Source organism: Dendrobium catenatum, unplaced genomic scaffold (genome assembly GCF_001605985.2).
Source record: "Dendrobium catenatum unplaced genomic scaffold, ASM160598v2 fragScaff_scaffold_201, whole genome shotgun sequence".
NCBI classification, from domain to species: domain Eukaryota; kingdom Viridiplantae; phylum Streptophyta; class Magnoliopsida; order Asparagales; family Orchidaceae; genus Dendrobium; species Dendrobium catenatum.
In genome coordinates, this window is record NW_021318663.1 from 438249 (window position 1) to 452791 (window position 14543).

General features: G+C 33.9%; 1 protein-coding gene across 2 annotated transcripts; it reads left to right on the forward strand.

Annotated features, from left to right (window-relative positions):
• Positions 1-4601: 4601 nt before the first annotated feature.
• On the forward strand, positions 4602-8189 carry LOC110107183 (pentatricopeptide repeat-containing protein At4g02750). Of its 2 annotated transcripts, none has more exons than XM_028692958.1 (2): positions 4602-7578; positions 7697-8189. In XM_028692958.1, exon 1 carries the CDS (start codon positions 4882-4884, stop codon positions 7240-7242), a length of 2361 nt encoding a protein of 786 aa, XP_028548791.1. In that variant the 5' UTR covers positions 4602-4881; the 3' UTR covers positions 7243-7578; positions 7697-8189. The 2 variants fall into 2 exon arrangements, with proteins under 2 accessions (XP_028548791.1, XP_028548792.1); XM_028692959.1 differs by having other exon boundaries at positions 5220-5359; positions 5491-8189.
• Positions 8190-14543: the final 6354 nt, after the last annotated feature.

Consider the following 14543-nt stretch of genomic DNA (forward strand, 5'->3'; position numbering starts at 1 on the left):
TGAGTTAAATTTTTATTTTCAAAAGATTTTTACCCTATAATGATTCTGAGATGGGGTTAACAAGATTAGTTGTTTTACCATTTTTGGATTTCAGCGTTATAAAAGGGGGAGTAGTTTTTGAGGTTGTTTGCTTTTGTCTTTAGTGGAACCTACCTTGTCTTACTACTATTGTTTTATAGTTCGTTTTCTTTTTTTTTATAATTTAAAAATAAATAAATAAATAAAAATAAAAAATTGCTTGATCTAAAATTTTTAACAACAATATTTACCATCATAAAAATAGGGAGATTATTGTAAATATGAATTCAAATATCTTAATTTTGATGATAACAAACATTATTATTTCTTTACCACCGATTTTATTAAAAAATCTATTTTGTTTTTCTTGCTTACTAACCTTTCAAGTCGCAAGTATCACTTGCAATGCAAATCAACTCAAGATCAGGTAGATTAGAGTTGAGTTTGCTTGTAATTTCATATCAATGTATGCTTTACCTTTCTTAAGTCAAATTTTGAATATGGTGGACACCAAGCTAAGTAATTTTGTAAATACACACACTCAGGGGGAGAAATTTTATGAGTTAGAGATTTTTTTCTATTTTAGACCAAATTGTATAGGATGATATGAGATCATACTGAAAGATTAGTTAAAAATAAAAAATTTGATTAAGGCATCAAACTAATTAAAGTTATTAAAATAATTGTACTGGACAATCCATATCATCCAGGATGATAAGCTTAAATGATGAAAATAACCGTCAATAATAATTTAGGTAATGATTTAATTTTCAAATCTTATTCTAATCGTATAGGATGATATACATCATCCTATATGATCTATGACAATCATTCCTAAATTAATCTGATGATTAAGGGTGTAATTATGGTTAAATTGTTCAATCATATCGTAATAGGATGATCCATTATGATCGTACTGGATGATATAATATATTTTACAAGATGATCCCCTATCATTCAAAATGAAAAACCATAACTTTAATCATCTAGGAGGATCATCCCGGACATCCCGAGACATTTTCGAGATGATATAGAGATCGCCACCTATCGTCCATTATCATACTGGATGATTAATATGGTATGTTAAACTAATCATCTAGAATGATCTGTATAAGTACTTATACTAATCATACAGAGTAAAGGTGATCAACCTTACTGATGGGGCTTTCTGTACTAATCGTACAGGATCACCTGCCGATCGTCTTGGACGATCAGTTGCGTAGAATTTAAAATTAGTGCTTTTTTTAGGCTCTCTAGTTAAGTAATTGTATTAACCCTTGGGTTAATATTTTGCTGTGGAGTTTATCCAAGAGGGAGCTTATAGAAGGAAGAGGGAGAGCTTGAGAGAGAGAGATCATTGTGAGGGGGAGTTTGTGAGGGAATCACAAAAGTTACTCCAAGCACGGTGTTCATCATTTTCTTCGAGTTACTCCACTAGTTCCTTGGTGGCTCTGGGGAGATCATCTTTAGCATTAGATCCAGGTTCTCTGCCTACTCCATAAGGGAGTAAAAGGATCCCCGGGTTCTCTACTTTCATTAGGTGGGTAAAAAAGGATTCAAGATTCTCTGCCTCACCATGTCGGTGGAAAGATTTTGTAAGGGCTTTACCGCCTTGCTATGAGAGCAAAAGGAGAGTCTCTCCACTTTAGTGTAATACTTGGAGATAGAGTCTCCAAAGAGTGGACGTAGGTCAGATTTGACTGAACCACTATAAAATTTGATTTGTTCTTTCTTATTACTCTTACCGCATTTTATTTCCACACATTTCCGTGATTTGTTTTGTGATTGAAATATTTGATTTATTGTTATTATAAAAACTATTTTTCTTCGGCATAAAGAGTTATTATTTTGTTTTAAAATATTTAAAAAATCAAAAAGATTTTCATTTTATTTAATATTTTTTGAAACTACTAATTTACCCCACCCCCCCCCCCTTTTGGTTAGCTTCGAGCTAGTTCTTTAGGGTTTAACACTCCTCACGAACATTCAATATTTTAATATAAACTTTGTTACTAAACTCCTTAGGAATTTTAGAAGCTGGAATAGAGCCATTCTTAATATTAAAATCAATAACATTAATCTTATCAGGTGAGATATTGACTTAAGGACATGAATTAAGTTTGTGACCAATATTTCCACATTTGACACAAAATGAAATAATTTTTTCATGCTCTATCTTTTGGTAAAACCTACCACAAATTCCTTCCACCCAAATACCTCCCAGGAATTTAGAGTCAAAGTAAATTTGTACACAAATTCCATCAAATTCCCTCCTCCCCAATTTAAACATGTTTCCATCAAGTAACGTAGGAGTCCCAACTTTTGAAGCAATTTTTGTAACATTAAGTTCATCCCAGCATTGTAAAGTAAGAGGAGGATGACGAGTCCATATTGGTAATGAAAACTCTTTCATTGATAAAGCTAAAAACAATGGTGTCCATTTGTCAATTCTAATCATATGTCCAACGACAAACCAAAAACCTCCACTCAAAACTTCATCCATAGCTTCATTAGAATGGAAAGAACACAATATCCAGTCTAATATCAAGGATGTTAAATGAAACCCTCCAAATTTACTCCATTGTTCTCTTAAATCCATATTACAATATGGAAAAGGAATATTCTTTCCTAAAACTTTCACAACCAATAAGTTTTTCAATACTTGAGCATTACCAATTTCATTATTAGAATTAAGTTTAACAGCAATTCCATCATCTGACATCTTAGTAGAAACATAACTATAATTGATTCTAATATGAGGAGTTTTTTTTCCATGAATTAACAAAACTCTCATTTTGAATAGAATTCCTAATATAAAAAATACCACCAATATGATTATTATCACAATGCTCAATATGTTCAGCAACAATATTTAAGCCATTCTGAATTTTTTCAGAAGAAGCAATCTCAAACTTATGTGATAAATTTTCAATCACAAAAAAATCAACATTTGACGAATTACCACACATAAACCTGTTAATTTTTAAGTTCAAACCTGATGAAGAAGCTTCAAAATCATTCACTTTTGAACACTGAAAATTACTGCTCTTATACAACGAAGGATTAACCTTCAATACCTTTGAATCTATTATGATCTCCTTTCCTTTTCCTTCAACTAGAGCAATTTGATGAATAGGACGCAAAAATCCTTCTCTAATAACTAAAGAAGAATTTTTTATATTGTTTTCTTGAATCCTTCCGCGAGGTAACAAAAAAAATTATTTTTTGATACCTCCATTTCGCAAAGGAGTAACAACATCCTTGGAAGAAGATTGAAGAATAGTAGAAGAAATGGTAGTCGGCGTCATCCTTCGCCATAACAGACCTCCCGCAAAAAACAGGACAATGAAAATTTGAACTTTCAACAACTCTCTCTCTAGAAAACACTTAGACACTCTCTCTCTCTCTCTCTCTTGAAAAAGGGTGGCATGGTCTATCCAATTCTCTTTTAAAGAGGAGGACATTAGGGAGTGATGAAAAGTTTGAGTTGACCACTATAAAAATGGTGGTTTGCTTTTTTTGTTTACCTTTTTGAATTTTATTTCATGAAATCTTTATTTTCTGAGATATGTGGTTTGATCATATTTTCATTGCAATTATTCATAAGTTTTGATTATTAGTACAAAGTAAATTTATGCTGCATATTATTTTGTTGATCTTTAGTTAAAATTTTAAAGTAACCCATTCCCCTCTTATTGTGCCATAAAACTTTCATATTTTAATAAATACTTCAACATTCTCCTTTCCTTGACCTTCTAACGTAAAGGATAACAACATAAAAAGCATTTATCTAACAAACCTAGGCTTCGTTTGAGGTAGTTTTCTTAATTTGTTTATACAACAAATTTTTATTATAATTATTTTTAAAAGTATTGAAATAAACAATGATAAAAAAACTGTCTCAAATGAAACCTAAGATTGAAAAACTTATCTTTGCTCAAAAATACATCATTAGGAAAGTCAAGATTATGAGACTTACAAAGGCTTTCTTGCAAGTACAATTGTTGAACATAGACCTTGAATATTATGATCATACTCGCAATTAAAATTAGTATCCTAGGACTTGAAAGAATTTGGTAATTTGTAGAGAAATTTGATTTTGCAAACTTCTTAAAAATCTTATCATAAAGTTTTAACCAATAATTGGTAAGAAAAAAAAATAGAAAATAAAGAAATAGTAGTTAAATCTTATCAAGAATAACATGGACTAACACTGAAAACATAAGGATTATTTTGAACCATATTATAGATGCAGGGTTGTTTTGATTAAATATAAAAAAAAAGACATTGGCAGAAAGAACAAGACATAAATATAAGATCACATAAGAAGAATAAACATTAAACATGAGCAAATGCTTTTAAAAGATAAATCAATTTAAGAAAAATAAATGTAAAATTATACATAAAAACAATGTAAATTAAATAAAAAATTGGCATTAAACATGAAAAAGAACACATAATTTTTTATAAACCCTAAAATTTGAGGATGAATCAAATGAACCAAAAAATTTTGAAAAAAAAAATCAAAATTTTTTTATTAAACATACACATAGGATTTTGTTGGGAAATTTGAGCACCTTGCCACATTTAGCATGTTTGTTCTATTTGAGAAGGATATGGGAAGAGGCGAGAGCTTGCCCTTCCCCTATATATCTATGGAGAGAAGAAGAGAAGTGTTGTTTGTTATGATCTCTATAAGAGAAGGGAATAGGTGACAGCAATGACGAGTACCATGTGAGAACGAGGAGAAAGTAAGTCATGCAGAAGAGACGGCATTGGAGTGCATGTGAGCATTAAAAATATATTGATCTAAAGTCACCATTTATCCTCCATAATCGTATTTTGACGTCGTTAAAAATACTCATGCCTCCTGAAAAGCTCAAACTTAGTCGAAGGCAAACCTACGTATTGAAGTCCAGGTCGTTCTCATGTAAATCTTTACAAATGCGAAACTTGGTCTCTTCACCACAACATCTCCCGGTTGACCTTGATGCATTTGGCTGCATGTTGCCAAAATCCGGCGTTGATGTTACTTCCTGCAACAGAATGATTATTGATTTCTCAAAAGCCAGAGATTTTGTTTCCGCTCGTAAATTGTTCGACAATATGCCTGAACGAGATCTGGTCACGTGGAATTCAATGATGACAGTTTATTTCAGGAACGAATGTTGTAAAGAAGTGCTTGAATTGTTTTTGGCGTTGCAGATATCCCAGTTCAAGCCCAATTGTACTTCATTTTCGATGGTTTTAAATTCATGTGGAAAGATCAGAGCTTTAGTTCATGGGAGGACGATTCATGGGCTTTCCATAAAGATGCAAGCTTCCTCCAATTTGTTCGTAGGTACTTCTCTTATCACCATGTATTCGAGATGCAGTGTGGCCGATTGTTTGAGCAAGGTTTTCGAATGTATACATTACCCTAGCACTCCATCATGGAATGCATTAATATCTGGTTTTGTGTGGAATGGTCAGGTAAGCAATGCACGCGAGGTATTTGACAGAATGCCAATCAAGAATGTTGTGTCTTGGACTGCCATGATAAGCGGCTATGTTGAGGTTAAGAAGATGAGAATTGCGATCGAATTGTTTGAGGCAATGCCTGTTAAGAATCATGTATCTTGGTGCGTTATTTTGGGAGGGTTTGTTAATTGCAGACAATTTGATGAAGCTCTTGTATTCTTCTCAAAGATGCTGAGTTCTGGAGTTAGAGCTACTGTACCTAGTATCATCGTGGTAGCCAATGCTTGTTCCTTTAAAGGTAACCTTAAGCAAGGTTGCAAAATCCATGGTTACATCATAAAATTCGGGTTTCATCTTGATCAGATCATTGAAGCATCTTTGGTTTCTATGTATTGTCACTGCTTGGAAATGAAGGAAGCAGAGTTGGAATTCAGAAAGCTGGAGATGAAGTACATTGGTTCTTGGAACGCTTTACTATATGGTTATGTCAATAACAACAATTATAATATTTATGATGCTCGAAGGTTTTTTGATAGTATTGTCAGCAGAGACAATCTTACATGGAACTTGATGATCAATGGCTATTTAAAACATAATAAACTTGATGATGCTATGAAGTTGTTCTCGATGATGCCTGAACCTACTATGGAAGTTTTCACTTCTTTAATGTATAGTTTCATTAAAAATGGAAATCTGGAAGTAGCTGTGAAATTGTTCTATAGGATGCCTGAACGAGATGTTGTGGCTTACACAACTCTGGTATTTGGTTATTTGGAAAATGGCCAATTGGAGGAAGCCATGGAGCTTTTTAACAAGATGCCTGTAAAAAATGTGGTAAGTTATAATGTTATGATCTCTGGTTTGCTTCTCAGTGGAAAGACAATGGAGGCTTATTATCTCTTCAAAAAGTCTCCAGTGAAGGATGCTATTTCCTGGGATTCTCTGGTCGCAGGGTTTGTTGAGAATGGATTTTATACTGAGGGAATTCAACTTTATAAGAATATGTTATTATCTGATACAAGGCCTAGTGAGTTAATTATAGCCAGCCTTCTCAGAGCATCTGCAAGGCTATCCATAATTATGCATGGGGAGCAAATTCATGGGATGGCAGTCAAGCTAGGTCATGAAGGTTGCTTAATAGTTGGTAACTCACTAATTAACATGTACGGTAAATGCGGTAATATATTAATGGCCAAGTTTGTTTTTGACCAGATGTCAGAACGGGATGTTGTGGCATGGAATGCTATAATTCACAGTAATGCCTGTAATGGTTTTGGCAAGGAAGCAATTGTAATGTTTAAGAAAATGAAGATGAGCCAAATAAAGCCTGATGATATTACATTTCTTGGCATCCTTTTTGCCTGTAACCATAACTGCCTTTGGGAGGAAGCTCAAGGTTACTTCAACTCAATGGTGCATGACTATGGGATAAAGCCCAGTTTAGCACATTATGCATGCTTGATTGATCTCCTTTGTCGGATGGGCATGACCGAGAAGGCAGAAGAGTTGGCTCATTCAATGCCATTTGAGCCTGATTCTACTGTATGGACTTCAATACTGAGCGGTTGCACATTACATTGCAATGTCAAGTTAGCAGAACATGCATTTAATCAGCTGAACTTATGGGACCCCTTGGATCGGATGCCATATATGCATCTTATCAGAATTTATGAATCAATTGGTAGATGGTCTGATGTTGAACGCATAAGAAGTAAAATGAATGAACTTACATCCATTACAAGAGCTGGCTGCAGCTGGGTTTAGGTTTGCATTATGGTAACTCATATCATTGGATTAAAATTCTGAATAACTGCTATGGTGCAAACAATGTCATTCAAATTAATGTCATTCAAGTGTGATTCTGATGTGGAATTCAGTTGAAATGGTTGCTTGAGCCAGGAGGAGAAAGTACTATTTTTCAGCCGTATAAGATACAGGGACTGTTAAGATATCTGAAAAGTTAGAGATTTGGTGACATTATTCTAGCCTTGATTTTGTGGAAATGATTTATCAATGTAACGAAGCATGGAATTTCAAGTATATAAGTGCTTCCCAATGGCTCCCAACAAACAAATCTGTTTCATTTTGAAAACTACAGTGGTAAGATTTTGATTTGTTTACAATAAATTTTATCAATTGCTTGACATAAATATTTCAAATAAGAGAAAGAAATCTAAAAGCAGCTTTACTTGTGAACTCATGCTGTTGAGTCTTCTAGTTTGCATGATCTGGTGGTGCTGTAAAGCTGGAGCCTGCCTGAGCTAGGAAGTGTAAGTGCTGTTCATGAAGAGTTTTGTGGCGTTGCTTTTTTTGCATATTTGAAAATTATTCCTCGCGTAACCACATTAGTATTGCTTCAAGTATGACTTCAGCGTGTAACCGTGTTAGTGTGTCCTATGGTGAATAGTGCATGTGCGAGCTATGTGTCCTAACATGCCACAAGAGTAACACCTAACACCAAGGAATGAGTTTACTAATCTATGTGGGTGATGACGTCTATTTTTAGGTTTATGTGATGCATACTGTGTTGAGGGGTTGTGCCACTGAGTTAGTGAGGGTGATGATTTATTATTCTCAAGTGCAGTAAATTTTTGCTCTCAAAAATTCATTTGTATTTTTATAGCTTGCCACTTCTAGTTTTAGTGCATGCTCACTACTATGTAATTAACATGCAAATTCTTCTAATTCCTTAAATGTTCTTTCTAGCTCAATATGTGATGTTTTTTTAAGGAATTGTGTGCATTGGATAGGTCAATATGTTTCTTATTTAATGCATCAAACTCATCTAATAAAGTCATATGTTTGCTATCTAAAATAGAGTGCTTGATAATTAAACTAGCATGCTCTTTTTGCAAAGTAGAAAATTCAGTATTAAGACTAACATGTATCTTCTTAAGCTTCTTATATGAGTCATGAATTTTTTTCAAAAATAATAAACACTTCATCATAAAAGAGTTGATATGTCTCATCTTGATTTGATTGATCAAGATTATCGTTAACTATAAGACACAAATTTGTTACCTCCTCGTCTTCTTCTTGTTCTAATGATTCTAAGGCAGAGTCAGCACAAAAAGTTCTTTGTGTCTTTTGTTGCCCCTCTTATACTTTTGCTTCTCTTCACCTTTCTCCTTATTCAAGTGAGTATTTAGGTTAGGGAAGTCAGCTCAGAGGTGGCATGACTTCCTGCACTCAAAGCAAATTGTATCAGATGAAATTTTAGTAGACTTTTGGCTTTTACTTTTGCTCTAGTTGTTTTAATGATGCATATATTTTCTTTTCAGAAAGCTCTTGAACTGGCACGTCATCAAGGCTATTTCGTCATCCTCATTCACTGCAAAACTATCATTGTCATAATCATTTGCTTTTGGCACTACAATTCTCTCATTCTTCTTCTCTCTTGTAGCACGTTACCTTCGACTCACTCCTTACTCGTAAGCAATGAGTGACCCAAGCAAATTATTAATAGAATAAACATTTATGTCTTTAGATTTAGTGGCTGCAATTATCTTGGCATCATAAGAATTAGGTAAACAATATAGAATCTTATTAACCTTTTCAAAATTTGATAGTTTTCTACCTAGTGCATGCAATAATGTTACTATCTGGGTGAACTTAGTGTACATTTCAGATACAGTTTCACTAGGTTTTATGCGAAAAAGTTCATAGTCATGCAAAAGGATGTTTAGTCTAGACTGTTTAACTTCACTGGTTCCATCGTAGGTGATACACAACCTATCCAAAATCTCTTTCCTGGCAGTGCATGTAGAAACTTGCATATAGTTTTCAGATTTTAAAGCACAAAAGAAATAATACAAACATTTGGCATTTAACTGTGTGAGTTCCCTATTCTCATTACTCCATTCAATAAACGAAATATCAATTTTAACATCATTAACTACAAATGATAGAACTGAATAGCCACTTTAGATCATATGTCAAATTCTATAGTCAATGGATTGTAAAAAGGTAGACATGCGTACTTCCTAGAAATCAAAATTGATATTTTTAAATAACGGTGGACGGGTTATAAAATAACTCTCCACAGTGTTACGATCACCAAAATGAGCCATTGATCGATTTTTTCAAAAAAAAATTAAAACCTTATTTTTGAAATCTCGCTCTGATACCACTTGAATGTTTGTGAATGTTGTTAAATCTTATAAAACTAACCCGTGACTCATTAAGAGGAGGGTGCATTTGTGCTTTAAAAAAAGTTCTTTAACTTCAAAATAATAATAACAATATTTTTTAAAAAAGATTTTTAATAATTGAAATTATCAAAATCTAATCGATTGCGAAAGCGAAAAACTTTATCACAAATATTAAAGTTTACTACGATGAAATTTTAATATACGTCACGAAGCAATAATAAACATTTTTTTCCAGGCAGCTATAAATGGAAATAAAATGAAGGAAATATAAAAGTGCGAAAAGAAAAAAATACACCATCAATTTTTATAGTGCTTTGATCAACGTTGACCTAAGTTCACTCCGAGGAATCCTATTGTTGACCTATGTACAAAAGAACAAAAAGAGAGAAGAACGCAAAAAAATGAAAATCCCGCTTACATACCTCGTAACCATTGGATCCTTAAATTCTGATTCAGCGCCGTTCAAGTCTCTATCCCGCGATTCCTGCTAAAACCCCGCTTAAGGAGGTTCATTGGCGTCATTAAATACCCAACCAAATGAAGCCTGTCACTACTTCTCTTCTCTTCGCACTCCACTACCGAAGCCCTCACTTCTCCCATTTCCTGTATATGAAGCCCTAGCTCCGACTCCACCCCAACCTCGCTCTGAGGGCATCTCCAACCGAAAAACTCATTTTTCACTCCAAAATGCAATAATACACCAAAATGCAGTAACTTGTCTCCAACCGAACTCCATTTTCTAACACCAAAAAAAGAATATTCCTAGTATAATCTTCTCCATATTTCATTTTACATATTTTTAATCATTAAAAAAAAAAAGGCAAATGGCGGGTGAACAGAGCGACGCCAAATATTGCGTCGCACTGTTCACTGGCGACCTTATGACGTAGAAAATAGCGCTCCGTTGGAGCGACATTGAGCACGGCAAACACTCGTTTGCGTATTATGCAGATGCCCTGACTCTACCCAAACCAAGACTGACCGACCCCATCTCCCTGCTGCTTCGACCTAGCAAGCCGCAAGCCTTTCGCTTCATTCGTCCACATAGAGAGAGATAGAGAGAGATCCCTACCTCTTCCATTGTTGGCCGACGCCCCCTCTCCTATTCAAATCAGAAGTTACGGCATTTTGAGTAGAAGTAGCATGGGAGCTCGCTGTGAAGGTAACTTTCTTCCTTTCCAACGCTTCCTGGGCGAAATCCTGTAAATCTGCCTTGAAATGAAGTAAATGGAGGATTTATTCAGCCATGAGATTTACGGGCCCTTAGGGATCTAACAAAAATCCTGCTCAAACCGTGCATAATTCCTTTGCCAAACAGCACCTAAACTATATTCATTTCTATGATGTTTGATTAGCTCAAATATTGTTTAAATCCCATAATTAATTATGGTTATTCATAATTAATTGTTATTAATTATAAATAATTAAAATTGATTATTAATTAAGATTAATTTAATTAATTATATTTAATTATTCTTTAATCTTAATTGAAAATATTTATAATTATTTATAATTAATCATTATTAATTATAAATAATTACAATTAATTACCAATTATGATTAATGTTAATTAATTATAGTTAATTATTATTTTTATCTTAATTAATAATTATTTATTATTATTCATAATTAACTATTATTAATTAAAGACAATCATGATTAAATGCTAATTATAATTAATTTAAATTAATTATATTTAATTATTTTATTAATCTTAATTGATTGTTATTAGTTATAATTAATTAGTTTAATTATAATTAATTATTTTTAATTAAAAATTAATTAGTATTAATTATAATTAGTTATGATTAATTTTTATTAATTATAATTAATGAAAGAAAGGAGAAAATATGCCTCTCTCCTTCCCTTCCCTCGATACAAGTGCCCTTCGCCTCACCGGAATGTTAAGGTATAAGTTCCTAAATCCTAAAACTTCGAGAACCTACTTTCGACACTTGCAACGTGATAAAACGACCTCCTATACACGCTTTTCTTAGCGTGGTGGGAGGAAGTTCATCGCGGTGCTCTCGACGAATCGGGTGATCACCTAAAGTCCCTTCTTTGAAGTTCGTAGCGCACTGGAAAATCGTCTATACACGCTTTTCTTAGTGTGGTTGGATGGGAACCCGGTGCGATGTGTATGACGAAGTGGGGATACTCAAAAGTACTTGCTTGCGGGAAAACAACTGTTTCCTTTTTGCAACAGGTACTAAAGACCCATACACGCTTTGCTTAGCGTGGTGGCAGACGAAATAAAATACGGCCGCGATGTCCTCGTCCAAGAACACCTACCATACACGCTTTTCTTAGCATGGTGGGAATGTCTATTTTCCCGTAGTTTTCCCCTAAATGGGAGAGACATCGGGAGGCTGTCAAAATTTCAAGTGAATATGAGCTGTACTTGGACTTGATTTGCACATCAAATGAACAAAGATTTAGATTTAAATTTGATTGGATCAAAATGACTTAAGTGAACTCAAACAAATCTAGTAAAGAACTTGAAAATAAATAAAGATTTGGACCTAAATGAATTCAAACTTGAATTTGATTTGAATATCAAGTGAATCATAATTTAAGCATGACTCAAGGAGCTAAGACTTGAACACAAATGAACCAGAACTCAAGTTGGACTTGATTTGCATATTAAGCATGACTTGAACATTTGAACTTGAGCAAAGATTTGACTTAGACCACAGAAGACTTGTATTCGAACATGAACTGGACTCAAATTTGACATTGAACTTAAACTAAATTACGAATTCAAGTTAAATTCAAAATGAATTGATCTCGAATGCAAAGGACCACATAGAACTTGATGCAAGAGAACTTGAACTCAATTTTATGAAATGAGATTTTAACTTAGCAAACACTCCATTATATCAATGCAAATGCTAAGTAAAGACCTAGATCTTTCTAATGAATATTAATGATCAAACAAAAGGCTTGTGGATTTCAATATATCATGCTTATAATTGATTTAAGCTAATTGCAATAAGTGTAACATCTTTGACAAGCATAGATTGAATGAAGAAATGTAGTGTATCTACTAGCAAGTGTAAAGAGAATAGTGGACTGTAGATGGTCGTTATTTGCCCACAAATGAAGAGCAAGTGATCTCTGATGAACAAAGAGGATTCATGTATGGACAGGAAAGGCCGCTACAAAGAACCTTGAACATCACTAACCCATAAGTCGTAGTATGAAATCTCTAATGAATGTTACAATTCATCCATGATGATTATACCAATCAAAATGCTAATCACAAGTAGCAATAATGATAATGTTATAACTCATGTTATAAGCCGTCAAGCAATGTAACGAAGTGATATGCTAGTTATTATGCACAGTGAAAGCAATATGCTTGCAAGCAAAGCAAGAGGATTATGAAGGGCATAACCTTCTTTCTACCAACGTTGATTAATTGACAGATAAATATACAATTGCCTATCTACAAACAATCATGGCTAATGTGGTCTATTGGAAAGTAGCAATAATTAGGATACTTATGAATGCAAGAGGTCATAAGCAAAACATAGAAGAAATTGTAACAAATGAAAGTGTCTACAAATTATGTAACAAGGAGCAGTAAGTATGGCAAGAGCCTATAGTCAATACTAGTCAACATACATATGAATACACTGATCTTCCATGACATCAAGCTGATGTGCAGTTAACATGGTAGTAGCCTATGGATGACAAATGAATGCAACCAAGCAATGAAATTGAAGTCGATGATGGCTAGCACAATAGTCTTACAAGAAAATATAGTAGTCTCCATCACATCCATCGGAGAAGATATTACAATCTGCCCTCAAATGACTGTAGAAGACTCATCATGCATACGAAAATTGACTTGAGAGTTAAAAATAGGAAGGCATAGACTCCCGATGCATGCAACACTCCATCACAAGCAAATACAGAAGATACACAATAGATATAGGTTCCTACATTATGTTATAGAAGATTTGCAATACATATAAGTCCTCCATGAATATAGATGTGAGCATCATATACCATATGTGGGTAGATGTAGAAAGACTTTAGTAAATACAATATCTGTAAATGAATACATCTATCTACCTATATGTAGCAGTAGTGGATGTACTGAAAAGATTAAAGACCACAATAACATGCATGAAGAATACGACAAGTGCAAGCTCCTTCCACCCAAAGCAGGAGATTCATTAGTGCACTATAATTCACTTGCAAAAAGTAATAAATAGTGCATGACAGTCTACCTGTATAAAACAGTGAACAATTCAATTTAGAAGCTGCTATGTAAAGCCACCGGATCCGCAACATCTATGCAAGAGGACAAAAGGCGTCTATAAATATTTCAAAATGCCACCGCATATGCACCATAATTTGTAAACACATAAGTACACAAAAAAGGGGTATACAATCAAAACCTCCATGGGCCTCGTGGAGCATATTATTAGTACACACGTGACATCTAGGGATGTTGTACAGGTCAATAAGTGAATTCAAATTCGAACCCAATTCTTCTATACGGATCAATAGGAGTTGAAAGGGTTTGAACCATCAAATAAATATACGATTGCGGCGACCGATATATTTATTTTAATACATTCATATTAGGCCTTCAAGGCTTATAATAATATGAATTCACTAATAAAGGCACAAAGCCTATGAAACCCAATCCCCTATTGACAAGTTGATAAGATCGACAAGGTTTAATCAAATGAAAATGCCCCCAAACACCCCGATGATGACCGCGTTGAATGCATACCCCAACCGAAGGGGTTAATCTCAAATATTTAAAAATGCCCTTAAACTTCCACAAAATTTAAATATCTTCAAGTGACCTCAACGTCACCCCGATGATGGCCGCATTGAATGTAGACCTTAACCAGAGGGGTTAATCTCAAATATTTCAAAATGCACTCAAACTTT

What these genes read in the sequence shown, in the direction of transcription:
- LOC110107183 (XM_028692958.1), top strand. Translation starts at nt 4,882, where the DNA reads ATGCCTCCTGAAAAGCTCAAACTTAGTCGAAGGCAAACCTACGTATTG.